The sequence below is a fragment of the Somniosus microcephalus genome, chromosome 18 (assembly GCF_052327205.1).
Source record: "Somniosus microcephalus isolate GS21.2 chromosome 18, FLI_Smic_1.0, whole genome shotgun sequence".
In the NCBI taxonomy this organism is placed as follows: Eukaryota; Metazoa; Chordata; class Chondrichthyes; order Squaliformes; family Somniosidae; genus Somniosus; species Somniosus microcephalus.
The window spans coordinates 28,084,560-28,107,146 of record NC_141004.1 but is presented as its reverse complement, the minus strand read 5'-3'; the positions used below and the strand labels follow the sequence as shown (position 1 = coordinate 28,107,146).

The window sequence follows — 22,587 nt, the reverse complement described above, 5'->3', positions numbered from 1 at the left end:
ATGTACAGGAGCCATCAAAAAGTAGTCCATCACCTTAAGGTATCCTCTTAAGGTGGTACAGGTTACATACACTACAATTCCTCCCCTTTTAGCTTAACAGTGTACACCCCAATTTAAACATTACATGGATAACATATATACAACTTTCACACAAAACTGTTCAAAGATTCAGTCTCTGAGGAGGCCTCCTGATCCGGGCCGGATAACGCCTTTCAGGGGTCTCTGGTTCTCGTTGCTGGGGTGACTCATCCATTTGATCTCCTATGGATTGAACATCATCATGTACGTTCGAGTCTGAGGTAGATGCTACAGGCTCAATAACTTCTTCAACTGGTGTCTCTGCCGTAGACATGGGGTCGACCCTTGTTCTCGATTCCACAAGTTGGTCAGCATGACGTCGTATTACGTTCTCTCCAACGTCTACCGTGTACATCAAGGGTCATTGTCGGGCACGAATTGTTCCGGATTGCCATTTATCATTCCTATAGTCCCTGGCCAACACTGGTTGTCCTATTTCGAAACTCCGAGTGGCCTTCTTATTTACGTGCTGGAATTGCTTGTTTTTGACTTCCCTACGCACATTGGGTTTTAACAAATCCAACCGGGACCGCAACCTCCTGTTATAGAACATTATGGCAGGGCTTTGATTTGTCACTGCATGCGTGGCGTTTCAATATGCCATCAGGAAATTGTCCACCTTGTGTTGTAGTGGAATATGGTCTTCGCTCGTGGCCTTTATCGCCTTTTTGAACGTTTGTACAAATCTCTCGGCCAACCCATTTGTAGCCGGATGATATGGGGCAGATGTATAGTGTTTCACCCCATTCTTTTTCATGAATTTCTGGAATTCTTCTGACACGAACTGTGGTCCGTTGTCTGAACATATTTGTTCCGGCAACCCATTCCTTGCAAATATGGTTCTTAGAACTGCGATCGTCTTTTCAGAGGTAGTGGTCGACATCTTAATCACTTCTGGCCATTTAGAATGTGCGTCTACTGCTATCAAAAACATGGAATCCATGAATGGACCTGCAAAGTCGATATGCACACGTTGCCATGGGGTTGAAGGCCATTCCCACGGATGCAGCGGTGCAATTGGAGGTGCGTTTTGAACTTTTTGGCACCCTGAGCAGCTTTTAGTCAGATCCTCTATTTGTTTGTCGATACCTGGCCACCACACATAAGCCCTAGCAAGGCTTTTCATCTTGACTCCCCCCAGATGACCTTCATGCAATTCCTTCAGAACTCTCTCCCTTAATTTAGGAGGAATAATCACCCTTGTTCCATACATCAATGTTCCTTGACAGACGGACAGCTGTTCTCGTCTGGCTGAGAATGCTGGTAACAGTGGGTCGCCATGTGCTGGCCATCCCTTCACTGTCAAATCGTAGACCCGAGACAGTGTCGGGTCGTTTCGGGTCGCTCTCTCAATACCCGCATTGGTGACTGGTAAGCATTCGATGATGGTCGAGTGAAATGTCTCGACAGGGTCAACTGCCGGTGCCTCTTCCGCTGTAGGTAGTGGCAGGCGCGACAGCCCATCAGCATTACCATGTTGCTTTGTACCTTTGAATTCGATATCATATTGATGTGCCCCTAGGAAAAGGGACCATCTCTGAAGCCTCTGCGCCATCATAACCGGAACACCCTTCTTAGGGTTAAAAATGGAAACCAACGGCTGGTGATCTGTCAGCAGCGTAAACTTTTGGCCTTGCAGGTAATGGTTAAATTTCTTCACTCCCCACACGAGGCTGAGAGCCTCCCTATCTATCTGAGCATAGTTGCGCTCTGCGGAGGTCAATGATCTGGATGCGAACGCGACTGGCCTTTCCAAGCCATTTGGAAACTTATGTGAGAGCACTGCCCCAATACCATATGGAGAAGCATCACAAGCTAAGCGAATAGGCAGCGTTGGGTTAAAGTGAGCCAACACTTCCTTAGAGGTGATCAGTGCCTTGCTTTTTTGAAAAACCCGCTTACAATCATCGCTCCACTTCCATGGTATTCCCATTTGCAAAAAGAGTGTTCAGCGGGTGTAACACCGTGGATAAATTTGGAAGAAACTTGTGGTAATAGTTAACCAACCCAAGGAATGACCTCAACTGGGATACATTTTCCGGAGCGGGAGCTTTCACAACAGCTTCGATCTTGTCAGGTGACTTATGGAGCCCCTCCTGGTCAATGACGTGGCCGCAGTATGAGATTCGCTTTTGAAAGAACTCACATTTCTGGCGATTAACTCTGAGCCCATATTCTTTCAATCTGGTGAGCACCTGCTCCAAATTCGCGAGGTGATCCTTATCATCATCTCCTGTAATCAGAATGTCGTCCAGGTAGCATTGTGTACCTGGAATTCCCTGCAATACCTGCTCCATGGCCCTTTGCCAAATCGCTGGAGCCGATGCCACTCCAAAAACCAGTCTATTATACCGATATAAGCCCTTATGTGTGTTGATCGTGAGATACTGGCGTGACGCTTCATCAACTTCCATCTGTAGGTACGCCTGCGCCAGGTCTATCTTGGTGAAGTGTTTCCCGCCAGACAGCGAAGCAAAGATATCTTCAATCCGCGGAAGCGGATATTGCACCGTGTGAAGAACCGGATTAACAGTGATCTTAAAATCGCCACAGATGCGAACCTTCCCAGGTTCCCCCGGCTTGTTGCTCAACGAACGCTTCATGACAGGAACAATGGGCGTGGCCCATTCGCTCCAGTCCACCTTTGACAGTACTCCTGAACGTTCTAGCCCTTCCAGCTCTGCTTCCACAGCAGGTCGTATCGCATAAGGTACCGGTCTGGCTTTGAAAAATTGGGTTTGCATGTTCTTCAACCTTGATGTTTGCCGTAATTCCTTTCAGTGTTCCCAGTCCCTGTTGGAACACCTCCTTAGCATCGTCCAATATTTTGGACAGTCATTTAGGTTTGACATCATCCTCTTTACAGGAATCTACAGTCAGTGCTTGTATGGAATGCCAGTCCACATTTATTCTCCGGATCCATTCCCATCCCAGTAGTGGTGGACCTCCATCAGGTAACACATACAAGTCCATTTCCTGACTTTCTTTACCATTGTAGACCACATTTACTTTTATCTTTCCGATGGGGTATACTATTTGCCCCGTGTATGTTTTCAATACAATCTCCGTATCCCTCAGGGTCCGTATCCCTCAGGGGAATGTGCGAGAATAACCTTTTGTAATCTTGCTTATTCATGACCGTCAATGCCGATCCAGTGTCCAATTCCATCTTCACTTGGACTCCTGCTATCCGAAGCATGACCCAGATAGTTTGGTGGTCTGCTGTGTTACCCACATTATGTATTTTTAGACAACCCAGTTCCTTACTGCTGGAGTCTGAATCCATCTTCTGTTCATCCGAACTGTTCTCTGTCACCTTGTGTACTTTTTTGTACTTCTCCTGCGGCGACTTTTTACTGCTGGTCTTCTTTCCTGACCGGCATACTCTTGCTATGTGACCAAGTTTGCCACATTGCCTACATTCTTTATCTTTGAACCAGCACTGGTTCTGGTCATGCGTTGTCCTTCCGCAACGATAGCACTTTACTGTGCCCAATGCCATTTCATTGGTGCTGAATTCCAATGGCCTTTGCTGTATCTCTGCAGCGCCTCGTGCTGCTGCCTCGTGCGATGCTGCAATGCTGAAAGCTTTGTCCAGCGTAAGATGCTTTTCCTCTAGCAGTTGCTTCTGGGTTCCTTCCCTTAGGAGCCCACACACAAACTTATCTCTCAGTGCGTCTGCTAGTCCTGTACCGAACTGACAGTACTTTGATAACTTGCACAGTTCGGTTAGGAATTCAGTGTTGCTTTCTTCTTTAAGTTGAATTCTTTTGTAGAATTTAAATCGTTCTGCTATCAGCAGCGGCGTGGGGTTTAAATGCTCTTGCAGGATAGTAACAATATCCGCGAAACTCTTTCCTACCGGTTTATCTGGTGTTACAAGGTTCCTTAATAACCCGTACGTCTTCGCACCCATCGAGTTTAATAGGGTTAGTGCTTTCTTATCCTCCGGTACCTCATTCGTTGTACAGTAAACTTCGACGCGTTCCACATAAGTGGCCCAATCTTCCACATCACTATCAAAAGCAGTGATGTTACCCGTTTTTGGCATCCTTGTTGAGTTTCCTTTCCTTCGGATATGATTACTATTATATTTTTTTTTCAAAATGGCGGCTTCCCGCGCTTGGTGGCTTTTCCCGCGCTTGTCTTCTTCCCCCGCCGACTCAAAATGGCGATTACCGCGCTGTTGCCGTTCTCGCCTCCCAGAGGTCCTTTATTTTCCCCTACGCTGCTGCTCTTGTTCCCCGCCGCTCCCGCGGTCCTTGTGGACATAAACGCTTTTCTGGCTGCTGCGCGTCTCTGCCCCGATTGCAGTCCGGCCCCTGACACCGGCTGCGGTCGTGTTCTCCGCCCTTTTCGTCGTTTCCCTCCCCTTCTCTTACTGACAACTCGGCCGACTTCCCCCCGTGCCGCTCGATCGGGCTTACCCGCCGCTGTCGTCGAAGGGATGTTCACTGATGTTTGACTTCGTGGCCAGAAACCAACCCGGGTTCCCGATTGCCTCCCGTGCTATGCAGTGCCCAGCAGGATGTTGAGGGTGGATGTCCTTGATCGACGCCCGTTTCAGAGGCGAAGCTTCCTTTGATGCAACTGCCGCTAGGTAAGATCAGACTCGTCGCCACTGTTGAGTCTGTGTTTCCAAATGTAGTTATGCTGAATAACTGGACACAGACTACAGAAATAATTAAACAGGTCTTTAGTAATTGAGGGTCAGGGCTGAACTGGAATACACTTTGCTCCACAGGGTTTATATGCCGGTGTGGTCACCACCGATACTACAATGTACAGGAGCCATCAAAAAGTAGTCCATCACCTTAAGGTATCCTCTTAAGGTGGTACAGGTTACATACACTACAAGAATCATAGAAATTTACAGCACAGAAGGAGGCCATTTTGCCCATCATGTCTGTGCTGACCGAAAAAGAGCTATCCAGCCTAATCCCACTTTCCAGCTCTTGGTCCGTAGCCTTGTAGGTTACAGCACTTCAAGTGCATATCCAAGTACTTGTTAAATGCAATGAGGGTTTCTGCCTCTACCACCCTTTCAGGCAGAGAGTTCCAGAACCCCACCACCCTCTGGGTGAAAAAAATTCTCCTCAACTCCCCTCTAACCCTTCTACCAATTACTTTAAATCTATGCCCCTTGGTTATTGACCTCTCTGCTGGGGGAAAAAGGTCCTTCCTATCCACGCAACCTCTGTTCCAAAGAAAACAACCCCAGCCTATCCAATCTTGCCTCATAGCTAAATTCTCCAGTCCTGGCAACATCCTTGTAAATCTCCTCTGTACCCACACTAGTGCAACACATCTTTCCTGTAATGTGTTGACCAGAACTGTACGCAGTACTCTAGCTGTGGCCTAACTAGTGTTTTATACAGTTCAAGCATAACCTCCCATGCTACCTTCAGGGATTTATGGACTTGCACTCCAAGGTCCTTCTGTTCCTCTACACTTCTCAGTATCCCACCATTTATTGTGTATTCCCTTGCCTTGTTAGCCCTCCCCAAATGCATTACCTCACACATCTCCGGGTAGAATTCCGTTTGCCACTTCTATGCCCACCTGACCAGTCCATTGATACCTTCCTGCAGTCTACAGCTTTCTTCCTCACTATCAACCACATAGGAATAGAGAGCCTTAGTGACCTCCCTTATGTAACAGTGGATGGCAAACAGCGAGATGTTGCAAATATCTCCAGCCTGGAAGGAGCTTGACGCTTAAAAGTTCATGGCCACAGTCATCTTCACAGCCACTGGGAATGTGGACCTCACCCTGCTCAAAGGTTGCGTTTTATGGCTGCAGCTGTTGACATATTTCAGTGAGAACATCCTTCGTGAAGCGCAGACATCTGACACATTGTTTCTCGCTGAGGTTCAGGTAGGAGAATTGCTCCCTGAACACCCTGGGCAGATATGGCCTCCAGCTGAGAGCTCTTCTTCCCCACCCCCCCCTCCTCCTCCCACTTCTAGCAGCTTGCCCTGCTACGTGTGGCCTCTGCTCTTTCAGATGTATGGCAGATGCAGTATAATGTGGATAAATGCGAGGTTATCCACTTTGGTGGCAAAAACAGGAAGGCAGATTATTATCTGAACGGCAACAGATTGGGAGAAGGGGAAGTGCAACGAGACCTGGGTGTCCTTGTGCACCAGTCGCTGAAGGTAAGCATGCAGGTGCAGCAGTCGATTAAGAAGGCAAATGGTATGTTGGCCTTCGTAGCGAGAGGATGTCTTGCTGCAGTTGTACAGGGCCTTGGCGAGACCACACCTTGAGTATTGTGTGCAGTTTTGGTCGCCTTATCTGAGGAAGGATGTTCTTACCATGGAGGGAGTGCAGCGAAGATTCACCAGACTGATACCTGGGATGGCAGGAATGACATATGAGGAGAGATTGGGTCGATTGGGCTTATATTTGCTGGAGTTTAGAAGAATGAGAGGGGATCTCATTGAAACTTAGAAAATTCTAACAGGGCTAGACAGACTAGATGCAGGAAGGATGTTCCTGATGGCGGGGGAGTCCAGAACCAGGGGTCACAGTCTAAAGATAAGGGGTAAGCCATTTAGGACAGAGGCGAGTAGGAATTTCTTCACCCAGCGAGTGGTGAACCTGTGGAATTCTCCACCACAGAGGGCAGTTGATGCCAATTCATTAAATATATTCAAGAAGGAGTTAGATATATTTCTTAAGGCTAAAGGGATCAAGGGATATGGGGAGAAGGCAGGGACAGGGTACTGAGTTTGGATGATCAGCCATGATCTCATTGGATGGCGGAGCAGGCTCGAGGGGCTGAATGGCCTACTCCTGCTCCTATCTTCTATGTTTCTATGTTTCTCCCAGTCATGTATTCCAAGGGGAATGCCTACTACTGCACCCATGTCTGGGAGCAAGTGGTTTGTGCAGAAGCCTTGAAGTCGGGACAAAGTCCTTCAGTACCTTTCACACCACTGCCTGTAGATTTTAGCAACCTTAAAAAACTCTAGATAGCACCATAAACTTGAACAATTGCAGCAACAACCAGTAGAAATCAATCAACAACTAACCTGAAAGTAGTTGATGATCCCTTTAAATAGTGCTGGTGGGGGGGTCTTTCCTGCTGTTGAACACATGTTAAGCTGTGCGAGCTTAAGAGCGTTGAGCTCCAAAATGGCAGCGCTGACATCAAATCAGGGTGTAGACGTCATGATACTGTGCATATGTCCGGCGGACGTTTACTGCGCGTGTGCCGATGCCCTCACCAATATGGTGTCCGGCTCAACTCGCATGTAACGTGTGTGTGTGAGATTTTGGCACTCTGAGGGCACTTGTTGCGCCCAAAAAATGGCGCTACGGCTCCAAATTTTGCACCCCTGGGGAGGTATTGGATTTAGTATTGAACATCAAATTACCACGCTGTAGTTAATAAAACAAAGCAAGCAGAATGCTCAATTGCATTGCAAGGTTAATTAAGTATAAGTTGAAAACAGCATTCTAAAACTGTACAGTGCCTTGGTCAGACCACAGTTTGAGAACTGTGTTCAGTTTTGGTCACCGGCTGTAAGGAAAATATTTAACCCATGGAGGCAGTGCACAGAAAAACTAAAAGGCTGAACCCTCATGTCAAAGAATTGAGTTACTAGGAAAGATGGGAGAAACCAGAACTCTGTAACCTTGAAAGGTGGTGTCTCAAGGAAGTATATGAGATATGAAAAGACATAAAAAAATATAATCTGGAGAAGTATTTCAAGATCTGCATATGAAAAAAGCAGAAATAGGTTCAAATTGGTGAAAGGAATGTTAGGACAGATGTCAGGAACTGCTTTTTTACAAAAAGCATCATCAACACTTGTAATTACCTTCTGAGTGGGATAGTGGAGGAAAAAACCTTAGACTTAGTCAAGAGACAATTAGATATCATGAGGGGGCAATATGATTTTCTTCATCCCCAAACATGGTCTAAAATGGGTCAAATGGCCTCCCTCATCTGTAACTACCTTATGAACTTAAAAAGGTAGAATATTAAACAACTAAACTATACAAAAGATAAAATGAAAAACTACAAATACTGGAAACTCAAAAACAGAAAATGCAAGAAATACACAATAGGTAAATCACCTGAAAGAGAAAGACTGGAAAATATTTTAGATGGGAACTGATGTGCCAAATAACTGCCTGAATCCATAAGGTTAAAGCTTAAAACTAAAGGCTTTTATTAAGTAAGAACATGGCATCAAGTTAACACAGTCATCACCGACCCAGCCCTTGGTAGAACATTCCAGAAGAGGGGCGGGGCTAGGGAGGAGCATTAGTGGTTACACCAGTGGAACATTCCAGACATTAACAAGTACAACAACAACAACAACAATACAAATGCCAGAACACAGAGTTATTTCATCACAGGAACTTTCATTAGAAGAGTGAACTAAGGTGTCTACAGCTTCCCTTAAAAGCACCCATTATAAACACAATCTATACTTTGCACAACTATAGATTAAAATTGTGTCAAACACAGAACTACTGCAGATGTGGGAAATTTAAAACAAAACAGGAAATGCTAGAAATATTCAGCAGGTCAGGCAGCATCTGTGGAGAATAGAAAAAGCTAACCTATGAATGTTCGCCAGTTCTGATGAAGGGTTATACCTGAAAAGTTAACGGGCCAGTAATTCCAGTCCCAACGCGTGAGTACAGACGGTGTACTCACGCGTGGGCCCGTTGGAAGTGCCGGATTCCAGCATGCACAGTGCATGCACGGGAAACCGGCATTTCCTCTCCATCGAACTAAGGGGTTAAGAGGTCCAACGCGTGCGCGCAGGACTCTGCGCGCACGCGTTGAACTTCCTTCGTTTAGACAGGTTTGCGCGTGTGCAAGGGCCTGAACTTTTTGGAAATGAAAAAAGGAGGCGTAAGCAGTGGATTCTTGAAGGTAAGTGGTCTATTATTTAAATAGATTACATTTTTTCCACAGCTTCATTGTTTTTAAGGACTTTACAGTAAGGTAAGTTTTTTAGACCCAAATTCGTAAAAAAAAAAATTTTTCAAAAATATTATTAATTGTTTTAAATAGTTTTTTAGTTATTTATAGTTTATTTAATTATTGGGATGTTTTTTAAAATTTTAATTAAAGTTAAACTAGTCTTTTGGGCGCCCGTACTTTTCATGAGTTTAACATTCTTTACTATCAAACTCATGAATGAAGTTTCCCCTCCCCTGATTGGCTGCACAGTGCTCACCTGATCCCAGCCGGCACATCGCACTAACTACGCTGCTGGATCAGGTAAGCACATCGCGCCGACATCTGAACCGGGCCAGTGACAGGAAATGCAAGCAGGCCCGGGCTTCAGATGTCAGCGTGCAGGGTGAGTGCAGATCGGAGGCTTGCACGCGCGGCAAGCACCCGATCCTAATTTCTGGCCCAATTTGTTTCCTTTCTCCACAGATACTGTCTGAACTACTGAGTTTTCCCAGCATTTTATGTTTTTGTCACAGACCTTACAGGGATGTTAGCAGCTTTCTTTACTCAAGTAAGTTCATTGAATGATTAAATCTGCAACCTAGCGTGGGCCATTAAGTCTGAGGAATATACTTACCAAGTGTCGTAATTGTAGGAGTAGGAGTAGGAGTAGGATCAGTTACTGTACATGGGAGAGAAAAAATAAATTACTCAACTGACTCAATAAAGGAACGTCTTACCATAAAACAGTGTTTCTGAAAACATGTGGTGTGTATAAAGGAAAGGACAATCTAGAATACGCCAATGGCCCATGAATTTCGTACAATGACATGATCAGCAATGCACGGCATAAATTTTGCTGTTTCGCACGTCAATCTTCCTGTTATGAACTGCGCTAACATTTCCGGCAAAAGCAATTTGAATACGCCAGTGAACATAATGGAACCTCAGAAACTGCACAGCCAATGGCTTACCTCAACTGCATCAATAAACTTATTAAGCAGGTCAATATTGGCGTGACCCAAGTCATAGAATTCGGAATTGTAAATCATTTCACTATGCAGAACCTGATCACTTAGAGAAAAATGTTTGAGATTTGGACACACTCAGCTGTTGGTATTCAGTTTTCAGGAACATTCTAAGTTAGAGATTTATTTTACATTTATTTAGAAGATGACATTAGTAATTAAAGCTACCTAAAAACAGTCTCAAATTAAACATGACCTTACTTTATATGCAGGCGCTTTAGTACCTTACACTGTGCACCTATTATATAGAAAACCTAACACACAATAAAGAAGTGTATTGATGCATTTTAGCTCACAATTAAATATATCATGAAAGAGCAGAGGTTTTATTTTACTTTAATCAATTATTTTGAACACATGAATTAAAACATATTTACAAATCAAATAAATTGATTTAATGATTTTGTACTTACCACAAGGGCTCTATTTCTGAATGATCACAATAATAACATATTTTTGATGATGAAATGTGAAAGCCTATTTCTATTACGTATACATAAAAGTCTATTCACTGTAATCAACCACCACCTAGACTGAAGGGTGTGTTGATGTGGGGCGGGGGGGGGTGGTGGAGGACACAAGCACAGTCACAAGATTGGTAAATGAAAAACAGCAGTTAGCTGTGTTTTATTTTTAGAAAATGGGGAAAAAAGGTTCACATCTGGCAAAATCCAAAAAACCATATGACGTTCAAAAAAAGAAAAATGAAGAACAAAACTATCACCCGCCCCGGGTGGTTAAGAAGGCAGTCCTTACATCAATTTCCTCCAAAAACAATAAGCCAGGGTTACTTTATCACTGGATCTTTCTCAGCCAGTCCAGGGATCATATCAGGCTCTCAGAACTAACCAATATTCCACCCGGGTTCAATAGTAGACCTCTCTGTGGCAGCCGTAAGCTGGTCCTCAACAGCAGTCCTGGCCCTCAGGCACTGGCCTTCCCCTCAGGCACTGGCCTTGAAGGGATGCATTAGTTTGCCTTTTGAAGCTCCTGAGCTAATGGATAGATTTGCCTCAGGTGTGTTGGAGGTGGGTGTGGCCTTCACCTGAATTGGAGTGAGAGGGGGACTTTGGGCAGCGGGCGGTCGAGGGGGTCATCCAGCCAGATTGCCTCCCTCTCTTCCGCGGCCATGTTCGCGCCCGGGTGGCCCTGGAGATGGAGCACGTGGTGTCCGCCGGCGCGCTCGAGCACTTCCGTGACCGGTGGGCGCCGCGGGGACTGGAGTGCATAATTGGATTAAACAACCAAATTTTAATTTGATTTGTTAAGGTTTATTTAAAGATTTTTTAGTGGTTTAGTTACAGTTTATTTGTTCATTTATTTGGTCTTACCAAAAAGAGGAGGGGGACTTTGTCTCCATCTGGTGGCCACATACCGTCTATCCACCACAAACCGCCCCCATAGCTCACATCACACATGGTTCCAGATGTAGATATGAAGCTCCACATCTTTTATAAGAACATAAAAAATAGGGGCAGGACTAGGACATTCGACCCCTCGAGCCTGCTCCGCCATTCAATAAGATCGTGGCTGATCTTCTACCTCAACTCCACCTTCCCGCACTATCCCCACATTGCTTGATTCCTTCAGTATCCTAAAATCTATTGATCTCTATCTTGAATATATTCAATGACTGAGCATCCACAACCCTCTGGGATAGAGAATTCTAAAGATTTACAACCCTTTGAGTGAAGAAATTTCTCCTCATCTCAGTTCTAAATGGCCAACCCCTTATTCCGAGACTGTGACCCCTAGTTCTAGACACCCCAGCCAGGAATAACATCCTCCCAGCATCTACCCTGTCAAGCCCCTTAAGAATTTTATACATTTCAATGAGATCACCTCTTATTCTTTGAAACTCTATTGAATATAGGCCTATTCTACTCAATTGCTCCTCATAGAACAACTCCTCCATCCCAGGAATCAGTCTAGTGAACCTTCGTTACACTCCCTCGAAGGCAAGTATATCCTTCCTTAGGTAAGGAGACCAAAACTGTATACAGTACTCCAGGTGTGGTCTCACCAAAGCCCTAAATAATTGCAGTAATACTTCTTTTCTCTTATACTCCAATCCTTTAGTAATAAAAGCTAACATACCAACAAAAAAAAACTATGGACGACTAAAGTGGTAAGAGACAGCATAAAACTAAAAGAAAAAGCATACAAAAATGCAAAAAGCAGCACAGATCCTGGTGAATGGGAAAGATACAAAAAACAGCAAAGGGTGACAAAACAGATAGTAAGATCTACAAAAAGAGAGTATGAAAAGAAACTTGCAAGGGTTATCAAAATCAACACACAGAATTTTTACAATTATATTACGTATAAGAGGGTGGTCAGGAGCAATGTTGGCCCCTTCAAAATTGATATCGGTAATATTGTCAATGATAATAATGAAATGGCGGACACGTTGAATAATTACTTTGCATCAGTATTTACAGTAGAGGAAGAGGATAACATGCTGGAAATTCCAAGGAAACTAATATTGAATCAGGGACAGAGACTCAATAAAATTAACGTAAGCAAAATAGCAGTAATGAAGAAAATAATGGCACTCAGGAGTGACAAATCCCCAGGACCAGATGGTTTCCATCCAAGGGTTTTAAAGGAAGTAGGTGAGCACATTGCAGATGCCCTAACTATAATCTTCCAACGTTCTCTCGATTCAGGAACTGTCCGTTTAGATTGGAAAATTGCGCATGTCACTCTGATATTTAAGAATGGCGAGAAAGGGAAACCAGGGAGTTTATACACTAGTTAGCCTAACATCTGTTGTCGGACCACACCTGGAGAACTGTGAGCAGTTCTGGGCACCACACCTTTGGAAGGATATATTGGCGTTGGAGGGAGAGCAGCATAGGTTTACCAGAATGATACCCAGACTCCAGTGGTTAAATTACGAGGAGAGATTACACAAATTAGGGTAATATTCCCTAGAATTTAGAAGGTTAAGGGATGATTTGATCGAAGTTTTCAACATATTAAAGGGAACAGATAGGGTAGATAGAGAGAAACTATTTCCGCTGGTTGGGGATTCTAGGAGTAGGGGGCAGTCTAAAAATTAGAGCCAGACCTTTCAGGAGTGAAATTAGGAAACACTTCTACACACAACGGGTGGTAAAAGTTTGGAACTCTCTTCCGCAAACAACAATTGATGCTAGATCAAATGTTAATTTTAAGTCTGAGATTGATAGATTTTTGTTAACCAAAGATATTAAGGGATATGGGGCAAAAGCAGGTATATGAAATTAGATCGCAGATCAGCCATGATCTCGCTGAATGATGGAACAGGTTTGAGGTGCTAAATGGCCTACTCCTGTTCCTATGTTCCTACCATTTGCTTTCCCAATTGCTTGCTGTACCTGCATGTTAACTTTTTGTGATTTGTGTACAAGGATACCCAGGTCCTTCTAAATAGCAACATTTCCCAGTCTCTAACCATTTAAAAAATATTCTGCTTTTCTATTTTTCCTACCAAAGTGGATAACTTCACATTTCTCCACATTATCCTCCATCTGCTATGTTCTTGCCCATTCACTTAACTTGCAGCCTCTTTGCATCCTCCTCACAACTTACTTTCCCACCTAGCTTTGTATAGTCAGCAAACTTCGATGCATTACACTCAGTCCTCTCATCTAAATCATTAAATATAGATTGTAAATAGCTGAGGCCCAAGCACTGAGCCTGTCAATCCAAAAATGACCCCTTTATTCCTATCTCTGTTTTCTGTCCGTTAAACAATCCTCAATCCATGTTAATATATTACTCCCAATCCCATGAGGCCTAATTTTGTGTAATAACCTCTTGTGTGCCACCTTATTGAATGCTTTTTGAAATTCCAAATATAATACATTCACTGGGTCCCCCTTATCTATCCTACTAGTTACAACCAACATTCCCTTTAAGCTGCATGGTGCTCTGCCGCTCCCATGCAGCCGGTGAGCTGGCTTTTAAATAGGAAAAACCGCGCATGCGCAGTATTTTGAATAGGCTGCGCACCCCTCAAAACATTAAAGGGAACATTGGTTACAACTTCAAAAAACTGTCACAGATTTGTCAAACACAATTTCCCTTTCATAAATCTGTGTTGACTCTGCCCAATGATATAAGTTTTGAAGTGCCCTCTTACCATGTCCCTAATAATAGATTATAGCATTGCCCTACTATGGATGTCAGGCTAACTGGCCTATAGTCCCCTGTTTTCTCTCTCCCTCCTTTCTTGAATAGTAGGGTTATGTTTGCTATGACCTTTCTAATATGTAGGGAATTTTGGAAGATCAAAACCAATGCATTCACTATCTCTGTAGCCACCTCTTTTAAAACCCGAGGATGTAGGCCATCAGGTCCAAGGAATTTGTCAGCTTTTAGTCCAATTAATTTCTCAAATACTATTTTCTTTTCTAATACTAATTACTTTAATTTTGTCATTCTCACTAGACCCTTGGTTTCCCACTATTTCTGGAATTTTTTGTGTCTTCTTCCATGAAGACAGATACAAAGTATTTGTTTATTATCTCTGCCATTTCCTTATTCCCCATTATAATTTCTCCTGTCTCTGCCTGTAAGGGACCCATGTTTACTTTTGCTAACCTCTTCCTTTTTACATACCTGTAGAAGCTTTTACAATCTATTTTTATATCTCTTGCTAGTTTTACTCTCGTATTTTATTTTCTCTCACTTTATCAATTTCTTGGTCATCCTTTGCTGAATTCTAAAGAAACTCCCAATCCTTGGGCTTACTACTCTTTTGTCAACATTATAAGCCTCTTCCTTTAATCTAATACTATCTTTAACTTCTCTTTTTAGCCATGGCTGGACCACTTTTCCCGTGGGGTTTTTATTCCTTAAGGGAATGCATGTTTGTTGCATATTATATAATTTCTTTAAATGTTTGTAATTGCTTATCTACCGTCATATCTTTTAATCTAGTTTTCCAATCTATTTTAGCCAACTCGCCCCTCATGACTACGTAGTTTTCTTTGTTCATATTGAAGACCCTAGGTTCAGACTTAACTAAATCACTCTCAAACTCAACATAAAATTCTATCATATTATGATCACTCTTCTCTAGAGGCTCTGTTACTATAAGGTTATTAATTAACCCTGTTTCGTTGCACAATTCTAGATCTAGAATAATCTGTTCCCTAGTTGGTTCCTGGACCTACTGGATCTAGAAAATGATCTTGAATGTATTCCATGAACTCATCCTCTACACTATTACTGCAAATTTGCTTTGCCCAGTCTATAAAGCTAAGCCCCCATGATTACTGTATTACCCTTGTTACATGCACCTCTAATTTCCTGTTTTATACTCTGCCTGACACTACAACTACTGTTGGGGGGTCGAAAAACTACTCCCACCAGTGTTTTCTGCCCCTTGTTGTTTCTTAGCTCCATGCAAAATGATTCTACATCTTGATTTTCCGAGCCAAGATCCTTTCTCTCGGCTGTCTTTATCCCATCTTTTATTATCAGGGCTACCCCATCTACTTTTCCATTTTTGCCTATCTCTTCTAAAAGTCAAGTATCCAGGAATATTTAGTTCCCAACCTTGGTCACTCTGCAACCCCGTCTCCGCAATGGCTATTACATCAAAGCCATTTATTTCTATCTGTGCTATTAATTCATCTGTTTTGTTGTGAATGCTTCGCGCATTCAGATGTAGTGCCTTTAGCTTTAATTTTTTTCTATTTTTCCCTGATGTCACCTTAGTCACTAATGTCCTGTTACTTTTGGTAAGCTCTCTCTCCCTTCCTGCCCACTCTGCTTATTTTTTACCCAAATCATTACTCTGCTCTACAGCCTTGACATTTCTCTTACTGCTTTTGAATTTACCCTTTCCTGAATCCTCCCACCCCCCACCATTAGTTTAAAGCCCTATCTACCGCCCTAGTTATTCGATTTGCCAGGACACTGGTCCCAGCCCAGGTTTAAGTGGAGTCCATCCCAATGAAACAGCTCCCTCTTTTGCCAGTACTGGTGCCAGTGCCCCATGAATCGAAATCCCTGCCTCCCACACCACTATTTTAGCCACGCATTTAACCTTCTAATCTGTTTGTCCCTATGCCATTTTGCACGTGGCTCAGGTAACAATCCAGAGATTATTACCCGTGAAGTTTTGCATTTTAATTTCGACCCTAGCTCCTCAAAACAGTCTCAGCAGAGCCTCATTCCTAGTTCAAACTATGTCATTGGTTCCTACGTGGACCACGACAACTGGATCCTACCCCTCCCACTCCAAGTTCTTCACCAGCTTGAGGAGATGTCCTTAACTCTGGCACCGAGCAGGAAACTCAGTCTTCGGGACTACTGGTCGCGGTTGCAGAGAACAGTATCCATCCCCCTGACTATACTGTTCCCTACCACTACCACATTCTTTTTCACTCCACCCAATTGAATGGCCTCCTGTACTACATACTATGGTCAGTTTGCTCATTCACCCTACAGACTTTGCCCTCATCCGCACAGGCAGCAAGAACCTTGTACCTATTGGATAAGGGCAAAGGCCAAGGCTCCCAGAGCACTGCACCTGGGGTCTCCTTACCTGCCTGCGAGGCACCCAGATGATAAACTATGTTTGTGTTCTCGCAGATGACTTGTTTGGTAGACTTACGAATACCAGAATCCATAGCTAAAGGGATGCAAGAGTTCAAGACTTGTTTGGTGGGGCATGTCCTGAAACACTTCCAGAACTGTTGTAACAAAGCATGAGTGAATATTTTATGTTTAAATATACTTGCAGCAGTCCACTGCATTTTGAAGAGTTAGGGATAGTCTGAAACCACAGCTCATGACCCTATTACACAAGTAAGAAACACCAGTACACGAATACAATCATGTGCATAAACCGATTGTTAATTTTAGAGCAATAGTTTGGTGTCCTCAAAGAGCACTTTAGGAGGGTTGATCAGTCAAAGAGTACTTTGCAGTATGAATCACTCAAGTGTTTAAGTAAAGAGAATCTCATGTGCCAATTTCACAACACTCAGAATCATTCAATATTGCATGACATAAACCTAAGTTCATCTGAAAAAGATGGAATCACTGAATCCAACCAGCAAATATTTTTATTAATTACATTCCAGAATCAATCAACAAATGGACAAGATGCACATTACTTGATTTTTTTTAAATGCACATGTCTCTTGAAATTATCCTGTGGTAATACTACAACTACTAGATAGAATCACATGCTATTGAGAATGTGTGGAGGATCAGTGACGCTTCATAATATTGACATATAAAGGAAAGCAATGTCTTCAACCATTGCCATAGGAGGGGGAAAGTGGTCTTGTGGTCCCACTTGTGAAAATATATGGCGTCAGTTTTCTGCAACAAGTTTTCTTTTATGATGTTCTACACCGGCTCCAGTCAGCCATCAGCGGGTTGAGGACAGACCAAAAACATGCGCAAACACAGTTAAAAGTGTTCCTTAGGAGTACCTCCAATTATTCTTCAAGATCTGCTGTCATGAATGTAGAGCTGCTTGGAGAGTTGACTCCATACCCACAAAGGAACAGCATTTGAAACTGATGTTCTAGCATGTCTAAATTAAAAACTATGTTACTTATTTTTTCCTTCCATCATAAGGTTGTAATGTGGTATTCAGTGGTCCTGTACAGCATGCAACTAAGAGGGAAAATTGTTCTTACTTTTCAACATCTGATCCTTCACACTGAACAGTTGACTGATAGCACTGTGGATATCGTTGTTACATCAGCACCCTTACTTTGAAAATAGGCAGATTGACCTCCATACCACCTGATCATCTGCTGCTGCTCTTATCCTAGTAAGACTGCAACAGACTATGACTATGTCAAACTACCCTTTAACCAGCGCAAGTGCCAGGTTAATGCTCAACATTGATAACAAATTACCATATGTAGGTGCAGGTGCCTCAAATCTTTATACTGTTTGTCATAAATCTCATCATCGAGAAACTACCTATGAAATAACACTGGACAGCCAGCTGGTGGCGCCGTCCAAGGAGTATAAATACTCGGGCGTTGGCCCCAGCTTTCCAGGGACATTTTGTAAAGACAAGGAGCTAGTGAAGTACAACTAGACCTCCGTGTTCTGAAACAAGTTGATTAAAGCCTTGCTTTATACTCAAACCAAGTGCATAGTGAGTTTTATTACATCACTGTTGCTTACAGTAATAGTGTTAACGGTTTGTGTTGCTTCTGTTGCAATTTATTGATAGTAGTTTTGGAGTCAAAGTTGTTTGGCTTCATCAGGAATAAAATTTTCCTTACTTTTAAATAAGACAAACTTCTGTCCATGTATTCCTGTATGAAATGGGTATGTGACATCTGTGTTTGAAACTATAAAAGAAATAATAAACCTCAATTTAAAAATCAGCCAACGAGTAACATTGAAACATCACATTTTTGTTTTCATTAAGTTACTAAAAAGAACTACATTTCGATTTTTAGAACTCTTTGTGGAAGTGAAGAGAAACAAGAACAAAGTCAACATGCCCATGTTAACTGGGGAAAATCCACACAACATTTATATAGTTCTCACAGAAGTGAGGAAAAACTCAATCAACATCTTCTAATTCTATCCTCAAGTTCAAGAAATTATTACTCACCATTTCTGCAGGTAGGTGGTGGTGGCATAAATATGCTATTTTCACCACACTGAATTACACCTCTGCCAACTATTTCAAAACCTTCATCACATTTGTAGCTAATTGTATCCTTGTAATTGTATGTAGGCCCAAATCCTGCTACTATTCGACCATTTTTAGGCATTTTAGGACGATTACACCTAACAACTGAGAATAAAACAAAGCATTAGTCTCCACAAGATAGCAGACTTTACTTCAGACACTTGTACAAGGTTCATTTTAACCGCTGCCTGATATTGGCTTACCTGCTAAAATGGATTTTAAGCAGTCAGCAGAAAAAAATGTTTTGTGCTGGTTAAGGTCTTGCTAAAGGCAAGGCAACTTCTGCATAACTGCACAGAGTGATGTAAACAAAAGGTATTTCTGAACTCCATAATAAGGAGGAAAATGGTCATTTGTAACTCCAACTCCTCCATTCTGAATTCCCCTAATGTCTGACCTTGCTCCAAATGTTTATCGTCTTTTGAGTGAACAAATCTTTCAAGTTTGATTTTTATTTTCACTAACTTCAATTTATATCCTCTGTCCTACATGTCTAACTTTGCTTGAAGTAATATTTGGATTCATCTCACCCATGTCAACTAACAATATTCTACAATGAGATGCCTCAAATCCTTTTCTTCTAGTCTGTAAAGTTTAAGTTTCTTTTCCTTTTCCACATAGCTAATTCTATTTACATTTGGATCTAGTCTATTATAGCTTCACTAATACAACTTTTGTTATATTGCAATGCATCTACACAATAATGTCCCTATTCTTACACACTGCATATCAGAAAGCTTTTTTTCATATAATGATCAATACATGAAATGAACTCCTGGATGGATCAGTGGAGGTGAAAAACGAAGAATAATTTAAGGACAACTGGATGCTACAATGCTGAGAGGACTTTAGGGTCTTTCTGGATGGATGAACTAAGATGGACTAAATGGCCTTCATCTGTAATTATCTTGTGTATCTGTGTGTCTGTTTCCATTAGTTTGCCACATGGAAGAATTATTATACCTCTCACAAAATAGGGTCAGCGATTACAGCACGGAAGATGGCCATTCGGCCCATCGAGCCCGTGCCGGCTCTCTGCAAGAACACTTCAGCTAGTCCCACTCCCTGCTCTTTCCCCGTAGCCCTGCAATTTTTTTTCCTTCAGCTACTTATCCAACTCCATTTTCAAAGCCGTAATTGAGTCTGTCTCCACCACCTTTTCAGGCATTGCATTCCAGATCCTAACCACTTGCTGAGTAAAAATGTTTTTCCTCGTGTCGCCTTTGGTTCTTCTGCCAATCACCTTAAATCTGTGTCTTCTGGTTTTCGACCCTTCTGCCAATGGGAACAGCTTCTCTCTATCTACTCTGTCCAGACCTCTCATGATTTTGAACAATCAAATCTCCTCTGCTCTAAGGAGAACAACCCCAGTTTCTCCAGTCTATCCACATAACTGAAGTCCCTCATCCCTGGAATCATTCTCGTAAATCTTTCCTGCACCCTCTCTAAGGTCTTCACATCCTTCCTAAAGTGCAGTGCCCAGAATTGGACACAATACTCCAGTTGAGGCCGAACCAGTCTTCATTCTTTCTACCAAAATGTATCACTGTTCACTTTGCACTTTTTTGCGTTAAATTTCATCTGCCATGTGTCTGCCCATTCCACCAGCCTGTCTAAGTCCTCTTGAAGTCTATCACTATCCTCCTCACTGTTTACTATACTTGCAAGTTTTGTGTCATCTGCAAATTTTGAAATTGTGCCCTGTACACCCACATCCAAGTCATTAATATATATCAAGAAAAGCAGTGGTCCTAGAACCGACCCCTGGGGAACACCACTGTATACCTTCCTCCAGTCCGAAAAACAACTGTTCACCACTACTCTGTTTCCTGTCACTTAGCCAATTTTGTATCCATGCTGCCACGGTCCCTTTTTATTCCTTCGGCTTCAACTTTGTTCGCAAGTCTATTATGTGGCACTTTGTCGAACGCCTTTTGGAAATCCATGTACACCACGTCAACCACATTGCCTTCATCAACCCTCTCCGTTCCTCATCAAAAAACTCAATCAAGTTGGTTAAACACAATTTGCCTTTAACAAATCCGTGCTGGCTTTCCTTAATTATTCCACGCTTGTCCAAGTGACTGTTAATTTTGGCTTGATTATTGTTTCTATAAAAGCTTCCCCATTACCGAGGTTAAACTGACTGGCCTGTAGTTGCTGGGTTTATCTTTACACCCTTATTTGAACAAGGGTGTAACATTTGCAATTCTCCAGTCCTCTGGCATCACTCTCGTTTCTAAGGAGGACTGGAAGATTACGGCCAGTACCTCCGCGATTTCTTCCTTCACTTCCCTCAGTGTCATAGGATGCATCCCGTCTGGTTAAATCAACAAAATTGTGCAGCATAGCAGTTTTACAAAACCTAGTATTTATGAAAGCAAAAATGTGTATCTGCTGCTAACGCTCCAGCCCCAGACACTGCAGGCAACCAAAGCAAACACACTATTGCATTTCTGCTCTGTTGTAGGATGATATGGCTTTCGACGGTGCTTTTCAATTCTATCTCCATAAATGCTTTATTGTTCATCGTCTATATACAAATCAAGAACAGCCTTAGTTTCAATGACAACCTGTGCAATTATCAGCTGAATACATCACCTTGGCATACAAGACATAATGTTGTGAACTTGGATTCCTCTATACATCACTATCATAGCAACTGCGAAGGCTGTGCGCATAAGAATTGACAAACCAATCAAATGGAGGAGGGAGCCATGAAAAATTGGCCTGAATTCAAGGCTAGTCTGGAGTAATGATTGTGATGAAAATCATCTCAACAACATCTTTAATGTAGTAAAATGTCACAAGGCGCTTCACAGGAGCGTCATCAAACTAAATTTGACACCGATCCACATAAGGATATTAGGGCAGATGACAAATGCTTGATCAAAGAGGTAGGTTTTAAGGAGCGCCTTGAAGGAGGAAAGAGAGGTAGAGAGGTTTCGGGAGGGAATTCCAGAACTTAAGGCCTCGGCAGCTGAAGGCAAGGCCGCCAACTGTGCAGCAATTAAAATCGGGGATGTGCAAGAGGTCAGAATTGGAGGAGCGCAGATTTCTCGGAAGTTTGTAGGGCTGGAGGAGATTGCAGAGAAAGGGAGGGGCGAAACCATAGAGGGATCTGAAAACAAGGATGAGAATTTGAAATTCGAGGCGTTGCTTAACTGGGAACTAATGTAGGTCAGCAAGCACATGGATGATGGAAGAACGGGACTTGGTGCGAGTTAGGACACGTGCAGCAGAGTTTTGCATGACCTCAAGTTTATGGAGGGTGGAAGATGGGAGGCGGGCAAGGAGTGCATTGGAATAGTCAAATCCAGAGGTAACAAAGGCGTGAATGAGGGTTTCAGCAGCAGATGAGCTGAGACAGGGGCAGTGTTGGGCAATATTACAAAGGTGGAAATAAGCGGTCTTCTCTACCAGATGTAACAATCTTGCATGAATTCGTTCAGACAGGCTTTTAACCTAGTCCCTATTGAACATGGGACACAGCATGACAATGTTACTCAGGGACACCATGAGGATGGCTGGCTGGCAAGTGAAAATTCAGATTTGTGTAAGTAGGGGAGCACTTCTGAAGATGGGGCTGAGGTACATCCTTCAAAAAGAGCAGAGCGAGCTTCATACTGTATATTGTAGAAAAATGTTCCATTCCTCAGCACTTACATTCATCACCCAGAAGTGAATTGATCTGGAACATTTTAGCTTAATTAGAGCTAGCTAAATCTGCAACACAAGATGCTTTCTTGTCCTGGACTCCCCCACCAGAGGAAATAGTATCTCTCTATATACCCTATCAATTAGATCACCCCTTAATCTTCTATACTACAACAGTGACTACACTCCAAATAGTACTTCATTGGTTGTAAAGCGCTTTGAGA

The 22,587-nt window shown here is 42.8% G+C and overlaps 1 protein-coding gene across 1 annotated transcript in view; it reads right to left on the bottom strand.

The window, feature by feature from the left end:
• The window catches only part of LOC147105176 (membrane cofactor protein-like), a 109,511-nt gene that overhangs the window by 27,221 nt on the left and 59,703 nt on the right, over positions 1-22,587 (bottom strand). The window contains exons 5-7 of the mRNA XM_086011298.1: positions 18,626-18,811; positions 18,288-18,356; positions 9,642-9,686 (exon numbers count right to left, since the gene is read on the bottom strand). Coding sequence (XP_085867424.1) covers positions 9,642-9,686; positions 18,288-18,356; positions 18,626-18,811 — 300 coding nt within the window. The remainder of the gene's footprint in view (positions 1-9,641; positions 9,687-18,287; positions 18,357-18,625; positions 18,812-22,587) is intronic.